Source organism: Echinops telfairi, unplaced genomic scaffold, assembly GCF_000313985.2.
Source record: "Echinops telfairi isolate 266 unplaced genomic scaffold, ASM31398v2 ScPeMD7_7458;HRSCAF=8496, whole genome shotgun sequence".
Classification (NCBI taxonomy): Eukaryota; Metazoa; Chordata; class Mammalia; order Afrosoricida; family Tenrecidae; genus Echinops; species Echinops telfairi.
The window spans coordinates 32454716-32472827 of NW_022111358.1; the positions used below are offsets into that span (position 1 = coordinate 32454716).

At 44.7% G+C, this 18112-nt stretch overlaps 1 protein-coding gene across 1 annotated transcript in view; it reads right to left on the minus strand.

Annotated features, from left to right (window-relative positions):
* LOC101652410 (leucine-rich repeat-containing protein 37A2) overlaps nucleotides 1–17946 on the minus strand; it is a 35859-nt gene extending 17913 nt beyond the window's left edge. Inside the window, exons 1-6 of the mRNA XM_045299472.1 lie at nucleotides 17675–17946; nucleotides 15049–15120; nucleotides 11262–11333; nucleotides 6663–6734; nucleotides 5851–5931; nucleotides 544–615 (exon numbers count right to left, since the gene is read on the minus strand). Coding sequence (XP_045155407.1) covers nucleotides 544–615; nucleotides 5851–5931; nucleotides 6663–6734; nucleotides 11262–11333; nucleotides 15049–15120; nucleotides 17675–17889 — 584 coding nt within the window. The 5' untranslated portion in view covers nucleotides 17890–17946. The remainder of the gene's footprint in view (nucleotides 1–543; nucleotides 616–5850; nucleotides 5932–6662; nucleotides 6735–11261; nucleotides 11334–15048; nucleotides 15121–17674) is intronic.
* Between the last annotated feature and the right edge of the window lie 166 nt (nucleotides 17947–18112).

The following is an 18112-nucleotide window of genomic DNA, read 5'->3' on the forward strand; positions in this document are numbered from 1 at the left end:
GTTGGCTTGCCCCCAAAAGGTATATAGGCAAGGGTCAGCAATATAGGGGGGTGGACTTCTCTCTCTGACTCTGAGCTCCTTGCTGCTCACCCCCTGGTCACTCCCCTCTCCCTTGTTCCCTCCCTTTCCCTCCTTCCCCTCCCCCTCTCTCCACGTGGACCACCAAGCTGGGCTGAGGTGAGCAATGTTGCTATGTATCATGCCTGACTGTATTATTGTATTATCTCTCATGCTCTCGATGACTTTAATATAATGCTTATATATCTCAACCGTACAATTGTGCATTACTGAACCCAAAAGCAGTATTACTGAACCCGAGTAGTAGTAACAGTATTAGCGGTGGGGGCTGGCCCCTCACCCTCCATCAGCATCATTATTATTTTTTAATTTAATACTACACTTTTCTCCACCAATACTTTTTAAAAACAAATAATTGAAAATGATGACATTCTTGCCTAAATGCAAACTACTCAAATCTCTTAGGAAAGTAAAAACAAAGAACGGACATCAGGCCAAGGCCCAGGAGATTGTGGCCGTACTTACAAGTACTTCAACGCTGGTAGTTTAAAAAGATATGTGTCTTCAACAGTCGTCAGAGGGTTACGGTTGAGAATTCTGAAAACGTGCAATTGGAATGAAAATGAGCTGCGTTTTCAGTAATTTCCATCAAAGTTCATACTCATTGTTGGTTTGTTGTGGTAGAAATGTGTAGGTTAAATAACAACAATAAGATTCTGCTTTTAACTATAAATCACCTTTAGGATTCAAAATGTACCTTTCCATGGAGAACTCTAGAAGAATTGAGAAGGGAGGACAACGAGAGAGAGGCAGATAGCAGAGAGAAACATACCCAAGGGTCTCTGATAGCTGGCCCTAGAAGTGACTTTCCTCTGCAGAAAATACCAGGGCTACTGTCCTTCAAAGTGCTTCTGTTTTAGTCTTTAGAACTTCCAAACACGGCATGACTTAGTTCACCCAATTTAAAAAAGAGGGTCAATTCTTTGGCCTTGGAGCCAAAGAACAGGGGGATGCACCTGAGGAGGAGAAGAACTCTAAAGAGAAGAAAGCCATCGTTCTCAGTGCTTACTACCGGTTCTTCTCGTATCAAGCCCAGGTTACACGGTATGCGATTACTTGTGTACGTGCCAGTCTCCTGGACTGCCAGTTTCTTGAGGGCAGGGACCACAGTCTACCACCACTGTCATCCCTGTGCCTAGCACAGTGTCGGGTGCTTACTGTAGGCACTTAACAAATATTGTTGAAATCACATTTTACTCATACAGTAATACAAGGAAGAGATTCATTTGTACACAAAGTTTATTTCAAAACGCTAGAATTGCTTCTCAATTCCTGCAAAAGTTAGAAAAGAAACAGAAAACAAGGAAGAAAGAGAAGACGGCTTTTATAGCTTATCTCTGTTCAGGGATCGTTAGGGTACTTCTGCAGAAGCATAAAAATAATAATGGTGACAAGCACTATCTATTGGGCTCCCAGTTGCTATGGCCAACATTTCTTTTTCTTTTATTTTGGATAGAGAAAGCCTTTTATTTATTTATTTATAAATAGTTTTATTGGGGGCTCGTACAACTCATCACAATCCATCCATCCATCCATGGTGTCAAGCACATTTGTACATTTGTTGCCATCATCATTCTCAAAACATTTTCTTTCTACTTGAGCCCCTGGTATCAGCTCTTCATTTTCCCCTTCCCTCCCCCACTCTCCCTCCCTTACCAACCCTTGGTAATTTATAAATTATTGTTATTTTTTCATGTCTTGCACTGTCCGATGTCTCCCTTCACCCACTTTTCTGGTGTCTGTCCCCCAGGGAGGGTTGGCCAACATTTCACACTGAGTCCTCGCAATAACCCTTTGTGGGCAGTATTAATATCACTCTTTCGTAAATAAGAAAACTGAGGCAAAGGGAGATTATAGGTCACCAAGCTAGTAAGAAGCGGAGCTGGGATTTGAACTCAGTCCTGTCTGACTCCAAAAGCCTGTGTTTAACCAGTATGAAGAAAATGGGGTTTCAAATCGCTGTTACTGTTAACATCCATTTTGAGAGCATGAAATATAGATCTATACCTTTTAAAACTTAATTTAACCCAACTGGGAGAACTTCGTGAGAATTAACGTTTTGCGTCTTTGCCCTTATTGTCTTTCACGACTCAATATTTAATGAGTTCCTGATCATGGATGTCAGAGTAAAACTATGCTCCACAGGGCCTTCAAAGAGCTGATTTTTTGGAAATAGATCACCAGGCCTTTCTACTGATGGACTCCAACCTTGTGGTTAACTAACAGTCAAGCACATTAACCACTTGCACCTCCAAGAGACAAGGTCTAGTATGCCCAATATACAAAGAACTCTGACAACTCAATAGAAGAAGACAAATAGCCCAACTCAAATACGGAGAGAGCCTGTAACGAGCTGTTTCTGCAAAGGGCTAAACAAATGGCCCACAAGCAGATGAAAAATGCTATCATTTATCCACAACGAAATACCCCTGGCTTTAGCATGATAGCCATCCACAAACCGCATTCGCTAACATTGAGTCGATTTGGGCTCAGAGCCACCCTACAAGGGTGGGTAGAACGGCCTCTGTGGGTGTCCACAACTATGAAGTTTTACAGTCCAAAGCCCCACCTTTCTTCCCAGGAGCGACCGGCAGCATGGAGCTGCTGACCGTGCAGCTCAATGAGAAACCACTAGGCCAGCAGGCTTCCATGCGAGTAGTACGGCTGCAATGAAAACTGAAAAACAACAACCATGGAAACCTTCCCGAGTCCATTCTGACTCACGGTGACTCTGTAGGACAAGGCAGAACTGGCCCTGCGGGTTTCTGAGACTGTAGCTCTTTACGTGTGGAAGGAGGCCCATCTTTTTCCAGAAGAGCGAGCGAGCACCTGGTGACTCTTCACTGCAGACCTTGGGGAGTGCAGCCTAACTCAGAACCACTAAGCCACCAGGATCAAAGCAACAAAGGCAAGTATTTTTCAAAGGACAGACAGTAACAAGTGTTGGCCAAGACACAGAGACATCAGAACTCTCATCTACTGCAGATAGGAGTGCAGAAAGGGTGCATGCACGGGAGCAGTTCGGCAGTTCCTCAGCAAGGTACACATCAATGACGGGCTTTTATAGATGATAGCTTTTTATATGTGCATTACACGTGCATATAGTATAGCTTCGCAAGCCCACTCCTAGGTATGCGCCCAGGAGAATGAAAAGCGTTAGTCCACACCAGCATGATTAATACTGGGCAAAATTTGGCGATTAAGTGATGAGTACAATGACAAAGTGTGACCTATCCATACCATGGGATACGGACTGGCCATAAAAAGAATGAAGTCGGGATACGTGCTACCACACTGCACTGAGCACACGCAGCCAGACACGGATTGCCGCATGTGTCAGGATTCCTTTGACATGAACTGTCCCAACAGGCAAGTCTGGACAGACAGGCAGCAGGTGAGTGGGTGCCGGTGGTTGGGAGGAGGGTCTGGGGTTTCTTTTTGTGGCAATGAAACTATCCCAGAGCTGGGGAATGGTGGCGGATACACAGTGGGGAAAAGACTAGAACCCCCTGAATTAGGTAGTTCAAAATGGTGAATTCGGTGGTCGGCAAATGGCATCTGATGGAGAAAAAAGAACCACGGTGTTGAGAGACCTCAGGTCTCACTGCCATCGAGTTCACGATGACTCAGAGACCCCCAGGGGTTTCGGAGACTGACACTGCTAACGGGAGTAGAAAGCCCAGTCTTTCTCCTGCAGAGCCACTTGTGGTTTCGAATTGCCACCCATGCGCTTCAATGCATAGCCACTACACCACCAGGGCTCCGTGGTTGAAATATGGAGAAGACCACATATGGGTTTTGTCCCCTCAACAGTTTGGTTGGCATATAATTCACATATCATGCCATTCCAAAGTTCCATCACACCGAAAGGAGATGTACAAGCATCACCAGTCAGCTCTAGAACATTTTCTTCTTTCTTGTTCTCATAACCAGCTCCCCGTTTCCCTCTAAATTCCTCTGCCGTACCCCTCAGGACCTCCCCTAAGCCAGGTACTATTCCCTATAGATTCACCCATCCTGGGCCTCACATACAGAAAAGCATTAGCAAACAAACCAAACGACAATATCAGCTCACAAGAATATGAAGTAAACCAAAAGAAAAACACCTCAATCAAAAAGAACGCAGAAAATACTAAAAACTAGAGCAAAATAAAATGGACCATAAGGGAGATCCAATGATAGGGTGCGAAATTTTAACCTAACTGCATCTGCAACAATCCACTTTTCAATGCATTCTACATGTTAGCAAGGCCATGTATGTCAGTAGATGGAGAAGAGGGGAGCGAAGTTAACTTCCTTCCCCAAGTCAGCCCGGAGCACTTGTTTGCCTTGTGATCTCCCCTATGCCGTCTGTCTTAGCGCCTCCTTCCGGATCAGATGTGGCACTGTGAACTGGCTTGGCTTAGAACAGTAGGTAACACTCAGTAAGAGGATGGTATGAAGGTGAAGGTCCTGATGACCTTGTGCTCTGGTCTTTTATCCAAGTCTTGACAAGAGTTTCCCGTGCTGGCAAAAGAAAAAGGGACCCTCAGATTTTCGTCCCCAAGTTCAGAATCAGCGAATTAATGGCAGGAGGAGGCAGCTACAGCCTGGCAGCTGCAGGACCTGTGAACTCTGCTCCAAGTGTACCCTGAACACCCCCATCCAACCCAGGCTGAATGGTGTCGAATGGATTTCTCAACCATGAGACGGTCTTCCCTCAAGTCAGGCAGAGAGCAGCCTGACCGTCCAATCCCACACTGAACAGACCCACTATGGTTTGATGGTGCCAAAGAGAAATCACAGAATTTTCTAGCAGGAAGGGACTCAATCCCAGACTCCTTGTTTGAAGAGCAGCCAGGAAAGGAAGCATTGGGAATTCGCCTAGAGGAAGGCCATTGTCTTCTGGACCATTTTTGAGCACGATAGCTTCACACAGACGCCATCCTTCTGCAAGCTTCCGAAGTTCCTACTGCCCTAGATAAGTCCTAACTTTTTGAAAATGCTATCTACTAAAAACAAACAAACACACAACCCCCTTTTTATTTGCTTGAGCGTTAGGTGAAGGTTTACAAAGCAGATCATCGTTTTCATGCAAGTCTCCCAGGCGGTTTTCACCGTCCCCTTCTTGTTGGGTACGTCTTCCCCTTCACCCAAGTTAACATCTGTGTCCCCGCTAGCTGTAGGGTACACAGCTGCACCCTACTGTAACTATCCAAGTCTGTTTCTTAACAGTTGTTTTTGTTTGTATAAGAGGGCCCTCCTAGGCTTTGCAAGTTAATGCGGAGAGAAGTACGTATGATAAAGTTTCCGGAAGTCACAATCTAAAAGAGGCCGATGGCAGAGAAAGCTCCCTCACCATTTGTCCCCTGGAGGACTCTGGGCCAAGGCTTGTGCGTGGCAGCTGTACATTGCAAACAGCTAAGCGGCGAGGAACTTTACGTGTGAGCTGGAAACAAAGTTAATTCAACAATAGAATTCCAAGGGCCATCCACACATCCCAGCAGCCTCGCGGGGGTTCCCCACAACAAAGCTCATTTGCGTGTTACTTGCTCGGTGACTTTCACTGCCTGCGCTAAAAAGATCGACCCTGGAGAAAGTAGAGCACAGCACCTCTCTCGTACGCTCTATACCCAAGTCTCCTCATTTGAAGAAAATGGACCTTAAGACACACACAGCTCAGAATTTCCACCGGGCTGACAGCCAGCTGACCCATACTAGGTGATGTTTTTCCACCTTAATAATCTTAAAAAAAAAATCTTTTCACACGTATCCATCTTCTCGTTCACTTACATCTTGTGTAAAAACTGCATTCCGTGCCATGCCTGAAAGGTTCCAAAGGTGAGTTCCGTGAGCAGATTGCAACCAAGATTTCTAAAATAAGATACAAGCAAAGGGGTAGGGAGAGAGATTCTTTCAGAACGCTCACTCTTTGGCAAGGATCCCCATTTACCTACGAAATCGCACGGTAGAAGGCATGTGCTCTGAACCTATGCTTTCGTATCAACACACGTGATAGGCTGGGTACAAGACACTACATGGTAATTATGGGGATTAACAGATTCCTATTTTTCTAGAGCAGGGTTTTCTCAACCTCAGCACTACTGGCATTTTGAGCTGGGTAAAAACGTTTGCTCCAATGACTAGGAACACAGGGCAGGACCAGGCAGCACTTCTCTTGTACATGGGTCACCAGGAATGACAGCCAACGCGGTGGCAACTAACAGCATAGAATGTTAGCAGCATCCTTCGCATCCAAAGGGGAACCAGAAATGTCCCCGGACATTGTCAAATGTCCCTTGCGTACACACTCACTCCAGTTGGGAACCACTGCTCTAGAATGATTCACTCTTATCTGTGCAACACTTCTTTTTAAAATCATTTTATTAGGGGCTCCTACAACTCTTAGCACAATCCATACACACATCAATTGCCCTGTGCAACACTTCTTATACTCGACTTTGCTAGGGATGAAAAGGATTGGCTACATAACTCTGGTGGTTTCCCACGAAAGGAACTTTACTATTTCAACATGAATTGCCAAAAAAAATTTACAATGCCATTTTAAAAATTCTAACTATAATTCAGTTATATTTGTAACTTACATAAACTGCAAAAAGGGCAGTGGTTCAAATGTACGTCTTTCAATAGACTGTATTTTATTGCAGGACAAATCTCTAGGAAAAGGGAAAGATTGCCTCAATTAGTTATTTGATACCAAATTAGCAGGAATAATTGTCAGAGTTTAGAACAATATGGAGTCAGTTTGGGTCTCAACTCTAAACCTTCGTCGTGCTTAGCTAAACTTCCCGAGGCCCCGAAGCCCTGCCCTCACCTCTCCTGAGAGGCTGGCGCAGCTTCACGAGTAGAACAGCCACGGGTCTTGCTAGATTTGAAGGCGCCCTTCCTTGAGAGCAACAAAGAAGATGACCTCTTGCGGCCATATCCAAATCTAGGTTTAATGACCTTAAACGTTTTACTCCTCAGTCTAATTCTTTTGTTTTTTCTTAATCATTTTATTAGAGGCGTGTACAACTCTTATCACAATCCATCCATACATCAATTGTGTAAAGCACTTTTGTACATTCATTGCCCTCATTCTCAAAACATTTGCTCTCCGGAGACTTAAGGCCCTGGTGTCAGCTCCTCAGTTTCCCCCTCTCTCCGCTCCCCCCTCCTCAGTCTAATTCTAATGTATGGCATTAAAAAGGGACATTCTCATATTTAGATATCTGGTTCCAGATTGCTTTAATGTTTCATGAATGCAATTGCTGCCATGATACAGTGGGTGGACTAGGAAAAACAACACAGTACTGGATTTTTGTTTGAAAATACACTTTCTGGACTACACTTAGCCCTCTTACTTCCATTTCCTCCACTTTAGCCCCTCACTTTTCACCTGGATGGGTGTAACGGTCTTCGGACGAGTCTCCACTCTAGTCTCTCTCCACAGTCACGCTGAGCAGATGAACTCCCCAGTGGTTCTTAAGGACTGACATTACCTGGGGGCCGACTGAAAGCACACATTCTCCGCCCTGCTCGACTTACTGATAGAGGTGAAGTCCAGGCTCTGTGTGCAACAGGCCCTGACTCTGGTGCGGACGAAAGCTTGGGAACCAGTTGTCTTAGAGCATTGCTGTGACTATATGGGGCCCCACGATGGCGCTGCAGTCTGGCAGCCACAGGCGAGAAGAGCTGGCTCCAATTTCTTACTCTCTCCTACGTGGACCACAGACACCCAGGGCGGCTTTCAAGCCCACAGGCGACTTCCGTCCTGTGAACTGCCTTTCTCTTCCTCTCCTTTTGCAAGCTTGAAATATTCAATAACCAGTGGCCCTTCAAGGGAGGCTCTGTTCAAATGGCTTTGCTCTCCTAGCATCTTCCCGGATCAAAGTGGAAGTCCTGGCTCCTGTGCTCCAGAAACAAGGGCCCACTCTGTACCCGTATGTGTCTCTTTCTAATATAGTGTGTTTGCATCCTATTTCCGCTGAGCATGCATTCCTGGAAAGCTGGCCTAAGTTTTTCTCATCTGTGTTACATATAATGTTTAAAACTGGCAGGTGGGTGTAAAACACACTGAATAATCTTCCCGTTTTTTACTTTAAGGAATGAATAGCTAAGGGGTAAGAAAGGAAAATGACTCCACAGAAATGCAGTGTTGTTCCTTCGCGGCTCCTCTAAGCCCCTGCAGCACATAGTCTTCTAGTCAGCGCCCATGTGGCTCGAGCTTGGGTGTTTGATTCCCCTGCCACATCGAGTACCTAGAAAGGCAGGGCCCCTGTGCTCAGGCGTCTTTGTACTGCCAGCCCTAGGCATGGTGCTTAGCATACTGTTTGTTAACTTTTTTTTTAATTGGCATGTCATTTGAAAATTGACAATAATACACCAATGAGCATGAAATAACTAGCTCACAAAGCATTTCAAAGTAGAGCAGTTGGTTCATTTGTTTTTCTCCAAATTGTGCTTGCAAGGTTTGGGAGCCCAGATGCCAGAGATGCCCAAGATCCCTGAAATACTGGTCTTGCCCTGAAGGCCTACAGGGGTTGATATTTACAGAGCTATTTTGAGTATCATGGTGCTGAAGGAAGAAGTTCAAAGTGCGCGAATAAAGGCATTAGCCAAAAACAAGGCTCCAGGAATGGATGGAATCCCATGAAAATGTTTCAGAAAGTTGAAGCAGCACCGGAAGCCCTCGCTTCTCCGCCAGGAAACGTGGAAGGCAGCTCCTTGGCCAACTGACCGGAAGAGGTCCATCTTGATGCCCATTCCACAGAAAGGTGACCCAACAGAATGATCAAACTCTAGAACACTGTCATTTGATACCACACACAAGTACAATTTTACTTAAGCTCATCAACCACGGTTGCAGCAGCACATCGACAGGGAACTCCAGAGTTCAGGCCAGACTGAGAAGACGACGTGGAACAAGGGGCATCATGATTGGTGTCAGATGGATCTTGGCTGAAACCAGAAAGATGTTTACCTGCTTGTGTTTCACCGACTATGCCAAGGCATCCGACTGTGTGGACCATAATAAACTGTGGATCCCCTGGGGAAGAACGGGAATTCCAGAACCCTTCACTGCGCTTGTACATGGGTTAGGAGGAGAACAGAACAAGGAAGTGCTGCATGGTTTAAAATCAGGAACGGTGTGTCAGGGTTGTATCCTCTCACCAAATTTATTCAATCTGTGTGCTGAGCAAATCACCAGAGAAGCTGGATTCTATGAAGAAGATGCGGCATCAGGACTGGGAGAAGGCTTATTAACAATCTGCGGTATCCAGATGACGCAAAATGCTGAAAGTGAGGCGGAATTGAAGCACTTTCTGATGAAGATCAAGGATTGTAGCCTTCGGTATGGATTACAACTCCATGTAAGGAAGACCAAAACGCCTAACAACTGGACCGAGAAGTAACATCATGATAAATAAATGGACAAAAGGTAGACGTTGACAAGGATTTTGTCTTACTTTGATCCACAATCAATATTCATGAAAGCAATGGCAGAGAGATCAAAAGACGTCGTGCATCAGACCTCTTTAGAGTATTAAGGAGCAAGGATGTTGGAGGACCTGGGTGCGCCTGATCCAAGTCATGACACTCCGTTGCATCATGTGCATGTGAGAGTTGGACACTGAATAAGGAAGCCCGCGGAAGAATCCGTGGATTTGATTTGTGGGCTAGAGAAGAATCTTGAAAGCACTGTGGACTGCTAAAAGGATAAACTGGTCTGTCTTGGAAGAAGTAAGGCCAAGTGCTCCTTAGAAGCAAGGGTGGCAAGACTTCATCTTAAAGACTTTGGACATATGGTCAGGAGAGACCAGTCCCTGGAGGACATCATAGTTGGTAAAGGGGACGGGTGGCGAAAAAGAGAACAAAGTAAGGCCCTCAACGAGCTGGATTAGCACAGTAACTGCAACACCGGGTCCGGCATAGGGACAAGTGTGAGGCTGGTGCAGGACCGGGCAGTGTTTTGTTCTGTCGGGCACAGAGTTGCTACAGGTCCGTGCCCACTCCATGGCATCTAACAACAACGAGACTTTTTAATCCCCACTTCCCTTAAGCCTTCTAACATGTAAGGAGGGTCCATTTGCTAATGAGGATCATTAACTAGCTTCAGTCAGTCAGTCAAGTCCATGCCGACTCATAGTGACCCTACAGGACAGGGTAGAACTGCCCTGTGACTCTACAGGAATAGAAAGCCTGGTCTTTCTCTTGAGGAGTGGGTGGGTGGTGGTTTCGAACTGCGAACCTTGTGGTTAGTAGACCTTCGTATGGGTTAATGATGCACCTAGCTTTAGACTTCATGAACAAAGAATAAAAATCGAGCGTTTGACAGATTATCTCCTTATCTCTAAATAGAGATAAATATTACACAGGTATTTCCTCTTTGGCAAAAGGGCTGGAGAGACTTGTATTTCGTATTTAGCAAAGGGTTAGGAATATTTCTGATACGCTGACTTAGAGGAAACCTTTCTAACGCTACTACTTGCCCATACTTAAAACATTTATTTGTGATATGGTGAAACAGTTCCTGCACTGAAATCCTTAATACCAGCCTCTTCCCTCAGTTGTTAGATATGTTCTTTATAATACTGTTTAAATAATCCACCTGTTGCATGACATATTTGGATGTTAAATTAAGTTATTGAAAACGTTGGGGCTAATGCTATTCAAATTCATGAAGGCATTCTATATTCACTTGTTCTTCAGGCAATAAAGAGAGCTTAACTTTTATTCCTCTGATTTGATTAAACCAGTTGTTCCATGTGTTTCCTGAAGGCCAGACAGTAAGTATTTTAGGCTTTGCCAGCTGCAAAGAGCCTTTGTCGCATGTTCTTCTTGCTGTTCTCTACAACTTTTAAAAATGCAAAAATCCTTAGTTTATGGGCTCGGTAAAAGCGGACCATGGACTGCAGACTGACTACCAACCGATGGATACTGACATTGGTAACACAGAGTTCATATGGGGGCCTATAATTACTTAGAGTCTATTTCCACTTTTCTTCTCTAACTGAAGCCCCCCCACACACACACACCTATCTGTATCTTGTCTCTATAATTAAAAGTGGAAATGCACAGGAGGTATTTAATGCTAGAGATGAGCTGGGCCCTTACAGACTTACAGAATTGCAGGAAACACATTCAGATTAGATGATCTAATCTAAGCTTCTTACTCGGAAATAAATATGATGATAACTTACAAATACTGGAGAGATAGCAGGCCTTCAAATGAATCCTTATGTAATTCGCTCAGATAATTATCACTGAAAATTCTGGAAAAGGAAAAGGTTATTTGTGCATCAAAAATGCCAAAGACAACCATCTGATACATAGGGCTATTCTATAAGGGCGGGGCCTGGGCACTGGTGCCCCCTCAACACCCGAGTTTGAATTGAATTAGCTTTGGTTCAAACCTTTCTTCTCATGTCATCCTCTGTGTCCATTGCTCCATCCTCCACCCTGCCCCCACCCCATTCTTCCACCCCATCCCCAGGACCCCCAGCCATCCACTCTTCCCACCAAACCATATCTTTAGATATTAGAGCTCAGCTCTGGTTGGCACCAAGATTGGCGGAACTGCCATTTCCCTGACTCTTTTCCAAAGCCTCGGATTGGAAGGCACACCTGGAACGGCGTCAGGGCTGCATGTGAAGTTCTTTGATTCACTCCCCCTTGAAAACAGCTTTTGAGGACTCAAACATAAAGTATAGAAAACATAAGTGCTCCCCTTAATCATTTTAAGCACCACATGAACGCCATTCAACTATGCTGCCCAATATGATAAATACAGGTGCGGCTGCCGTGCAGGTGGCTGGGGCTGGTGGCTGGTCCGAGCTGCGATGCGCTGTAAGTGTAAAACGCAGGCCAGAGCTCCAAGATTCAGTACCCAACAAAGTATAGACAGCTCGCTGATATTTTCACATTACATTCTGAAATGGTATTATTGAGTTAAATAAAATTTAGGATCAAATGTATAGAATAAGAGATTAGAGTGAAATATTTAAAATGTTGAAAGGAAAACAAACAAACAAACAACCTCCCACCAACCTAGGATTCTGTGCAGTGAAATTATTCAACAAGAGCAAATGAAGAGGATGTGTTGGCAGCAAACCTGCCTTGCCTTGCCTTGTAGGAAGTGTTACAAGAACTTCTTCAGTGAGAACAAAATTGATACCGGTTAGATCCTCAGCTCTATGTAAAGGAGTACTCAAGAAGGAAAAATGAAGGAAATGAAATTCTTTTTCATTTCTGATCCCTAACTGGCTAGACAGATAACAGGTTGATTAAAACAATAATAGCAACAACAGACTGCATGACGGCAGCTTACGGATGAGTGAAATGTTTTTGACAGCAATGTGTTTGAAAGCAGACTTAGATAAATGCATACTGCAAACTCTAGGGAAACCACTGGGAAAAATTAAGTATAATTGACATACTAAGGGAAGAGAGAAAACGAAATCAAACAATTAAAACCAGACAAAGCAAAAAAAAAGCCCAAAGAGAAAATTGCAAATATAAACCTATTGTACGGCCTGCCAAATAAATTCTGACTCGTTAGGACCCTTCAGGACTGAGTAAAACTGCTTTCCAGGATTCACAGCGTTTCTGAGACTGTACTTTTTTTTTTTTTAAGACTATCAATTTTTATAGGTTCAGCCTCATCTTTTCTCCCAAGGAGCAATTGGTGGGTTTGAACAAATGACCTTTCTGTTAGCAGTTCAGTACTTAACTCACTGCAACAAAGTTTAGTTATATCTATAATAACTTAAGTGTGAATTGTCTAAGTGTATCAAATAAAAGAAGCTAAGAGTGGATTACAAAAAAACAAACAAAACACACACACACATACCCAAAAACCAAGCCCCAACTGTAGCTTGTCAATTAGAAACCTCCTTTAAATATAAAAGACACAGTTAGGTTAAAAGTAATAGGATGGGGAAAGATCTATCATGCAAACACTGATCAAAAGAAAGCTGGAGTAGCTCTGTTCATTTCAGATGATGTAGATTTCAGACATTACAAAAATGTGTATGAATTGCTAAATGGGAACCGATAAGCTCTGTGAATCTTCACCCAACTCACAGTAAAAGTTTTGTGGGTTTTTTTTTTTTTCAAGAGAGAACTTACAGGGTATTAAAAAGCAATAAAGGAATCACTTCTGAGATATAACAACCCTTAATGTATGCGCTAACAAGAGAGCGTCAACGCTGATTGACCTGCATGAAGAAAGAGACAAGTCCACTCTTAGAGTTGGAGACATTAAGATCCCTCTCCTAGCAATTGATATGGAGCCCTGGTGACATAGTGAGTTAAGAATTGGACTGCTGAACGCAAGATTGGTGGTTCAAGTCCACCAGCTGCTCTGCAGAAGGAAGATGAGGCTGTCTGCTCCTGTAAAGATCTACGCCTCCTTAGGTGGAAAGCAAATGTTTTGAGAAGGATGAGGGCAATGAATGTACAAATGTGCTTTACACAATGGATGTATGTATGGGTTGTGATAAGAGTTGTATGAGCCCCTAATAAAACGATTTAAAAAAAAAAAAAGATCTACGTCTCAGAAACCCTAGGGAGTAGGTCTACTCTGTCCCGAAGGGTTGCTGAGTCTAATCAACTTGATTGCCATGGGTTTTGTTCTGTTGAGGCTGCTATCAGTAATTGATAGATCACGGGTAGAAAATTAATAAGGACTATATTTGAGTTGGACAGCAGTACCAATGAACATTCATAGGGTAGCTTATCCGGCAGCAGCAGCCGCTTATGTTCTTTCCAAGCGGAAAGGGACATTTGCCAAGATAAACCATATCCAGGGTCCGAAACACCCCTTACTCAACTTAAAACAATGGAAATCATTGCCGAGAGACCCAGGGGATAAAGAATGAACCACCGGAAATGAACACGCCCAGAGGGCACCAGCCCCTTTTCACCCTCTTCTCCCAACTCCCAAGGAGCTGGAGGCAGAGACGCAGGGCAGGGAAGCAGAGAAGCAGCCAGCTTGGTCCCCTCTCCACACGTTGGCCAGCTTCTAAGTTAAACTAAAGGCCCAGGCTGGGGGAAGGGCGAAGTTTTAAGTTCATGGAGCGTATGGACCTCTTTTATTGAGACGCTGGGACTGAAACTCAACACGGCTCTTATGACTGAGCGTCACAGAGGAAGTCTATTATCGGGGCGATTGGAAGGTATAGAGCTCCCCAAGTTTCACCCATGAGATTCCACCCACCGGACTAGGACCTGTTCCTGTCCCCTCAAAAGAAAAGCAGTGCTCCAATAAACATTCTTGCCTTGAGATAGATAGATGATAGATAGATAGATAGATAGATAGATAGATAGATAGATAGATAGATAGATAGACAAATCAATTATAAAAACAAATAGGCAATAAGCCTATTCTGCTACATGCAAACATGGATGTAGGTAAATGTAGGGAAGAGAGTTTAGATTAGGCTAAACACCAACCTCAGAGAAACAGTTTCTTCAGGAGTGGGGGATTAGGGAACAATAAGGGGTTGGACTATACCTTGCATTTCCATTTTAAACCTTGAAAATAGAATTGTTTATCACGCACTGTCATGGAGTCAATCCCAACTCACAGCAACCCTTTAGGAAGGGCAGTCTAGAACTGCCCCTGGGTTTCTGAGGCTACAACTGTTTACGGGAGTAGAAAGCCTCATCTTTCTGCCTCAGAGTGGCTGGTGGTTTCAAACTGCTGATGTTACAATCAGCAGCCCATCACTTAACTCATGGCTCCTCAGAATCACGTGTGGCTTGTAAAATAAAACGTCAATTTAAATACCTCTTACTGAAAGAGGGCCCACCACATGTAAATGTTTTCAATGCCGCAGAACGGTCTCGATGGAGGTGGATGGGGGATGTGGAGAGTGCTCGAGAGAGATGGACCTCGACAATGTGGACCGAGAGGGGACTGACACAGAGGCCCCTGCCATACGCTTCACGGGTCGCTCTCCTCCCGTTTGGATAGGATGTACTCACAGTCTCTCGGTCCAGCGGTATGCCTTCCAAATATCTTCATCGATATAAGAAATAGAATTTCCTTGGAAGTTTCTGTGAAGAAACAGTTTATATCTTTGACTAGGTAGGAAGAAGAAAGGGCAGAGTAAGTATAAAGAATCATGACAAGCCTTTGGGGTATAGTCCAATGCACAAAGGAAAACAAAAATCAGCTTTCTCATGTCCTTGGCTGTCAGCTGCCCAAGTTGGCTCAATTAATAATAATAATAATAATTTTTAAAAGACTGGTAGAGGGAGGGAGGGAGGCAGTGGCACAAACAATAAGGCCAGCCCCTCGGAAGCTGAACTGCCTATGTTTGGTTGCTTCTCCATCCGCAGCAGCGGCAAATATGTAGAAAGAAAATGCATACCAGGCAGCCTCACAGCTTTGGCCCAGAGTCTTCTAGGGAACCTTCTCTGGGGGTTGGGAGACTAAGGGAATTTAGAGATGAGCGGGACTCATGTACCAGGGTGGGAAAGATCTCTTAGACCTAGATCTGGCTTAGTGAAAAAAATTACAAACCACTGAGCAAGAAATATGACATCACTAGAAACAAACAAAAGTGTATAAACACATCTATGTATGTAAATGCAAAGGGAACAGACTAGAAAGGCCTTATCAGAAAATGACGGCAAAGCTGACCTTACCAGTCAGAGAGGAGGGGTGGGAAGGGGGAAAGCGGGGCAGATTTTCCACCTTTTATCCTGTCTACTTCTGTGACCCTTCACGTCATCATTAGACAGTGGGAAGGGATCCACAAGTGGCACGTGCTTAAGATAAACTGTTAAATGCCCAAGGTTCAGTCACCACCACTAACCATGGTGATGGCTTTGAATCGTGACCTTTCACTCTGTCCTCTTCCCTCAGCAAGTGTACCTATTCAAGGTATACTGTTAAATAGGTGACATTTGCGATAAAACGTAAGTTCTCTTGCCTGTCTGTGGCTGTTCCCTTTCTGCTCTCCAATGAAAGGTGCCTGACATAGAATCGGTCTTCCTTAAATGGACAGGCTACCTCATTTCCGTCTGTGTGGTCCCCCGTCATCATTCTCCTCACCAACCGGGACAGAACACTGAGAGTCCTATTTGAGGTTTTGGCTCTGCTCTTTACCTCTCTTCCTCAATTAATCACAAAGAATTCTAAACAATCCTCCTGTTTTAATTATTTATCGTTCTTGCTTGAAAACTTCCAATAGGTCTCCCTAGGGCCACTGTGAGTCGGCAGGCCTCCCTACCATGGCAGTGAGATCCGATACCTAATGCTTTTCACCACCTTATTTTTCACCGTTTCCTAACCCAATTCTTGGCAGTCAGACTGGTCCATTACATCCTGACTGTTTCTGCCACCATGCCTTGGCCCAGGCTCAGCTCCCTGTTTGTCTGTGTCAAAACTTCCAGTCATTCTTTAGGGTAAAGCTCAATCTTGACCATGAGGCTTTCTCTGACCTCCCCATACCAGTGATGATGGGTTCCGGTGGACTATTGTACCTGTGGTCTGCATCTCTTTTAGTACTTAATTATTGATCATTTCCTTTTTGCGAGTCTATTCCTTTTCTCCTGTCATTATCCTCATATTTCCAAATTAATATCTTGTACATCTGCAGCTCTCAGAACTTAGCTCTGAATTGAGCATATCACAGGTACTACATGCTCTGTGGGCTCACACCTAACAATACCTGTGAGGCTGGTGCAGGACCAGCCATGGGCATGGGGACACTATGAGATGGAGCTGACTGGAGGCACCTAACAACAACAATGTATGAAAGCCAAGGACAAAGATGAGGCCTGGACAGGATTGAGGGACCAAAACCAACAATCGCTAACCCTCCCGTCTACCCTAGGCACTGATGCAAATGCTTCACGTTTCTGAGCTTACTGAAGTCTCACCGTAATTCTAGGAGATAATACTTTTCTGGCTGAGGACACTGAGTCACAGAGCAGAGTTTAAACCCCAGCTCTCCTGTTCACCACTTTGCTGTATTGTCACCAATGCAATGGACAGAGAAACATGCTCCTGTGAAGAGGATGGAACAAGATTTGGACTTGAGCAGAGGTTAAGGCATGAACACTAGCCAGAGACCAGAGGAACTAGCTGGTGCCCAGCTACCACTACGGCCACTCTGACCATACTACCAGGTCCTAGACAGGCCTATAAAGTGCACGATAACACCCAGAAAAAAAAATTAATCACCTGTGGCCAAAAGGGCAGCATTTGCCCCCTTCAAAAAAGCTGAGGAGGTAGGAAGGGGCAGAACAGGTGGGCAAACGGAAACAGGAAATCAGGGAAGAAGTGGGCGGAGCTGTTAGTGAGGGGATCACAACTACTGTCATGAAACAAAACGTGGATAAATTGTTGAATGGGAAACTAATTTGCTCTGTCATCTTCCACCCAAATCACACACAAAAACATTTTTTTTTCACAGGTAGGGGCAACTATTCTGGGTAATCACAGGGAAGAAGTGGAGAGGTGGACACAGTAGTCGGGAGAAGCATGGGAATATCGGGAGACACACAAGGCACGAAAGAAAGTCAGTAAACTGGGGAGAGAAGATGAGGAAGCCCAGAAAGCCCCCAAGGCAGAGACCAAATGAACAAAGGCAATCCTTACAAGACTGTGAAGGTGCCGTTGTACACGCTGGGCTCCGGCATCGGCACGTGGTGGAGCCTCCTCTCCGAGAGGAGGCCGGTACAGGACAGGGTCTCATCTTGGCAAATACAGAGCTCACATACGTCCACATTCGTTCTGCTGGAGGTGCTCGGCTCCCATTGCGTTGGTACCTCTTTGGGGGTGTACTGTCTGATAGTTGACCGTTCTGAGTACATCGTTAAAGTCACCTGCTCCCTCTCTGGGAGGCTGTGTGTGGTGGCAGTCTGTCTCTCTTGCTCAGCTGGAGTGTGCCCGCTTTCAGAAGACATTGAGACGTGCTGACGCAGGGAAACAGCTTCCTCAGACCATTCCGGTGGTGGAGTGACCAATTCCGGTTGTGGAGTGACCAGTTCTGGTAGTGGAGTGACTGATTCCGGTTGTGGAATTACCGATTCCGGT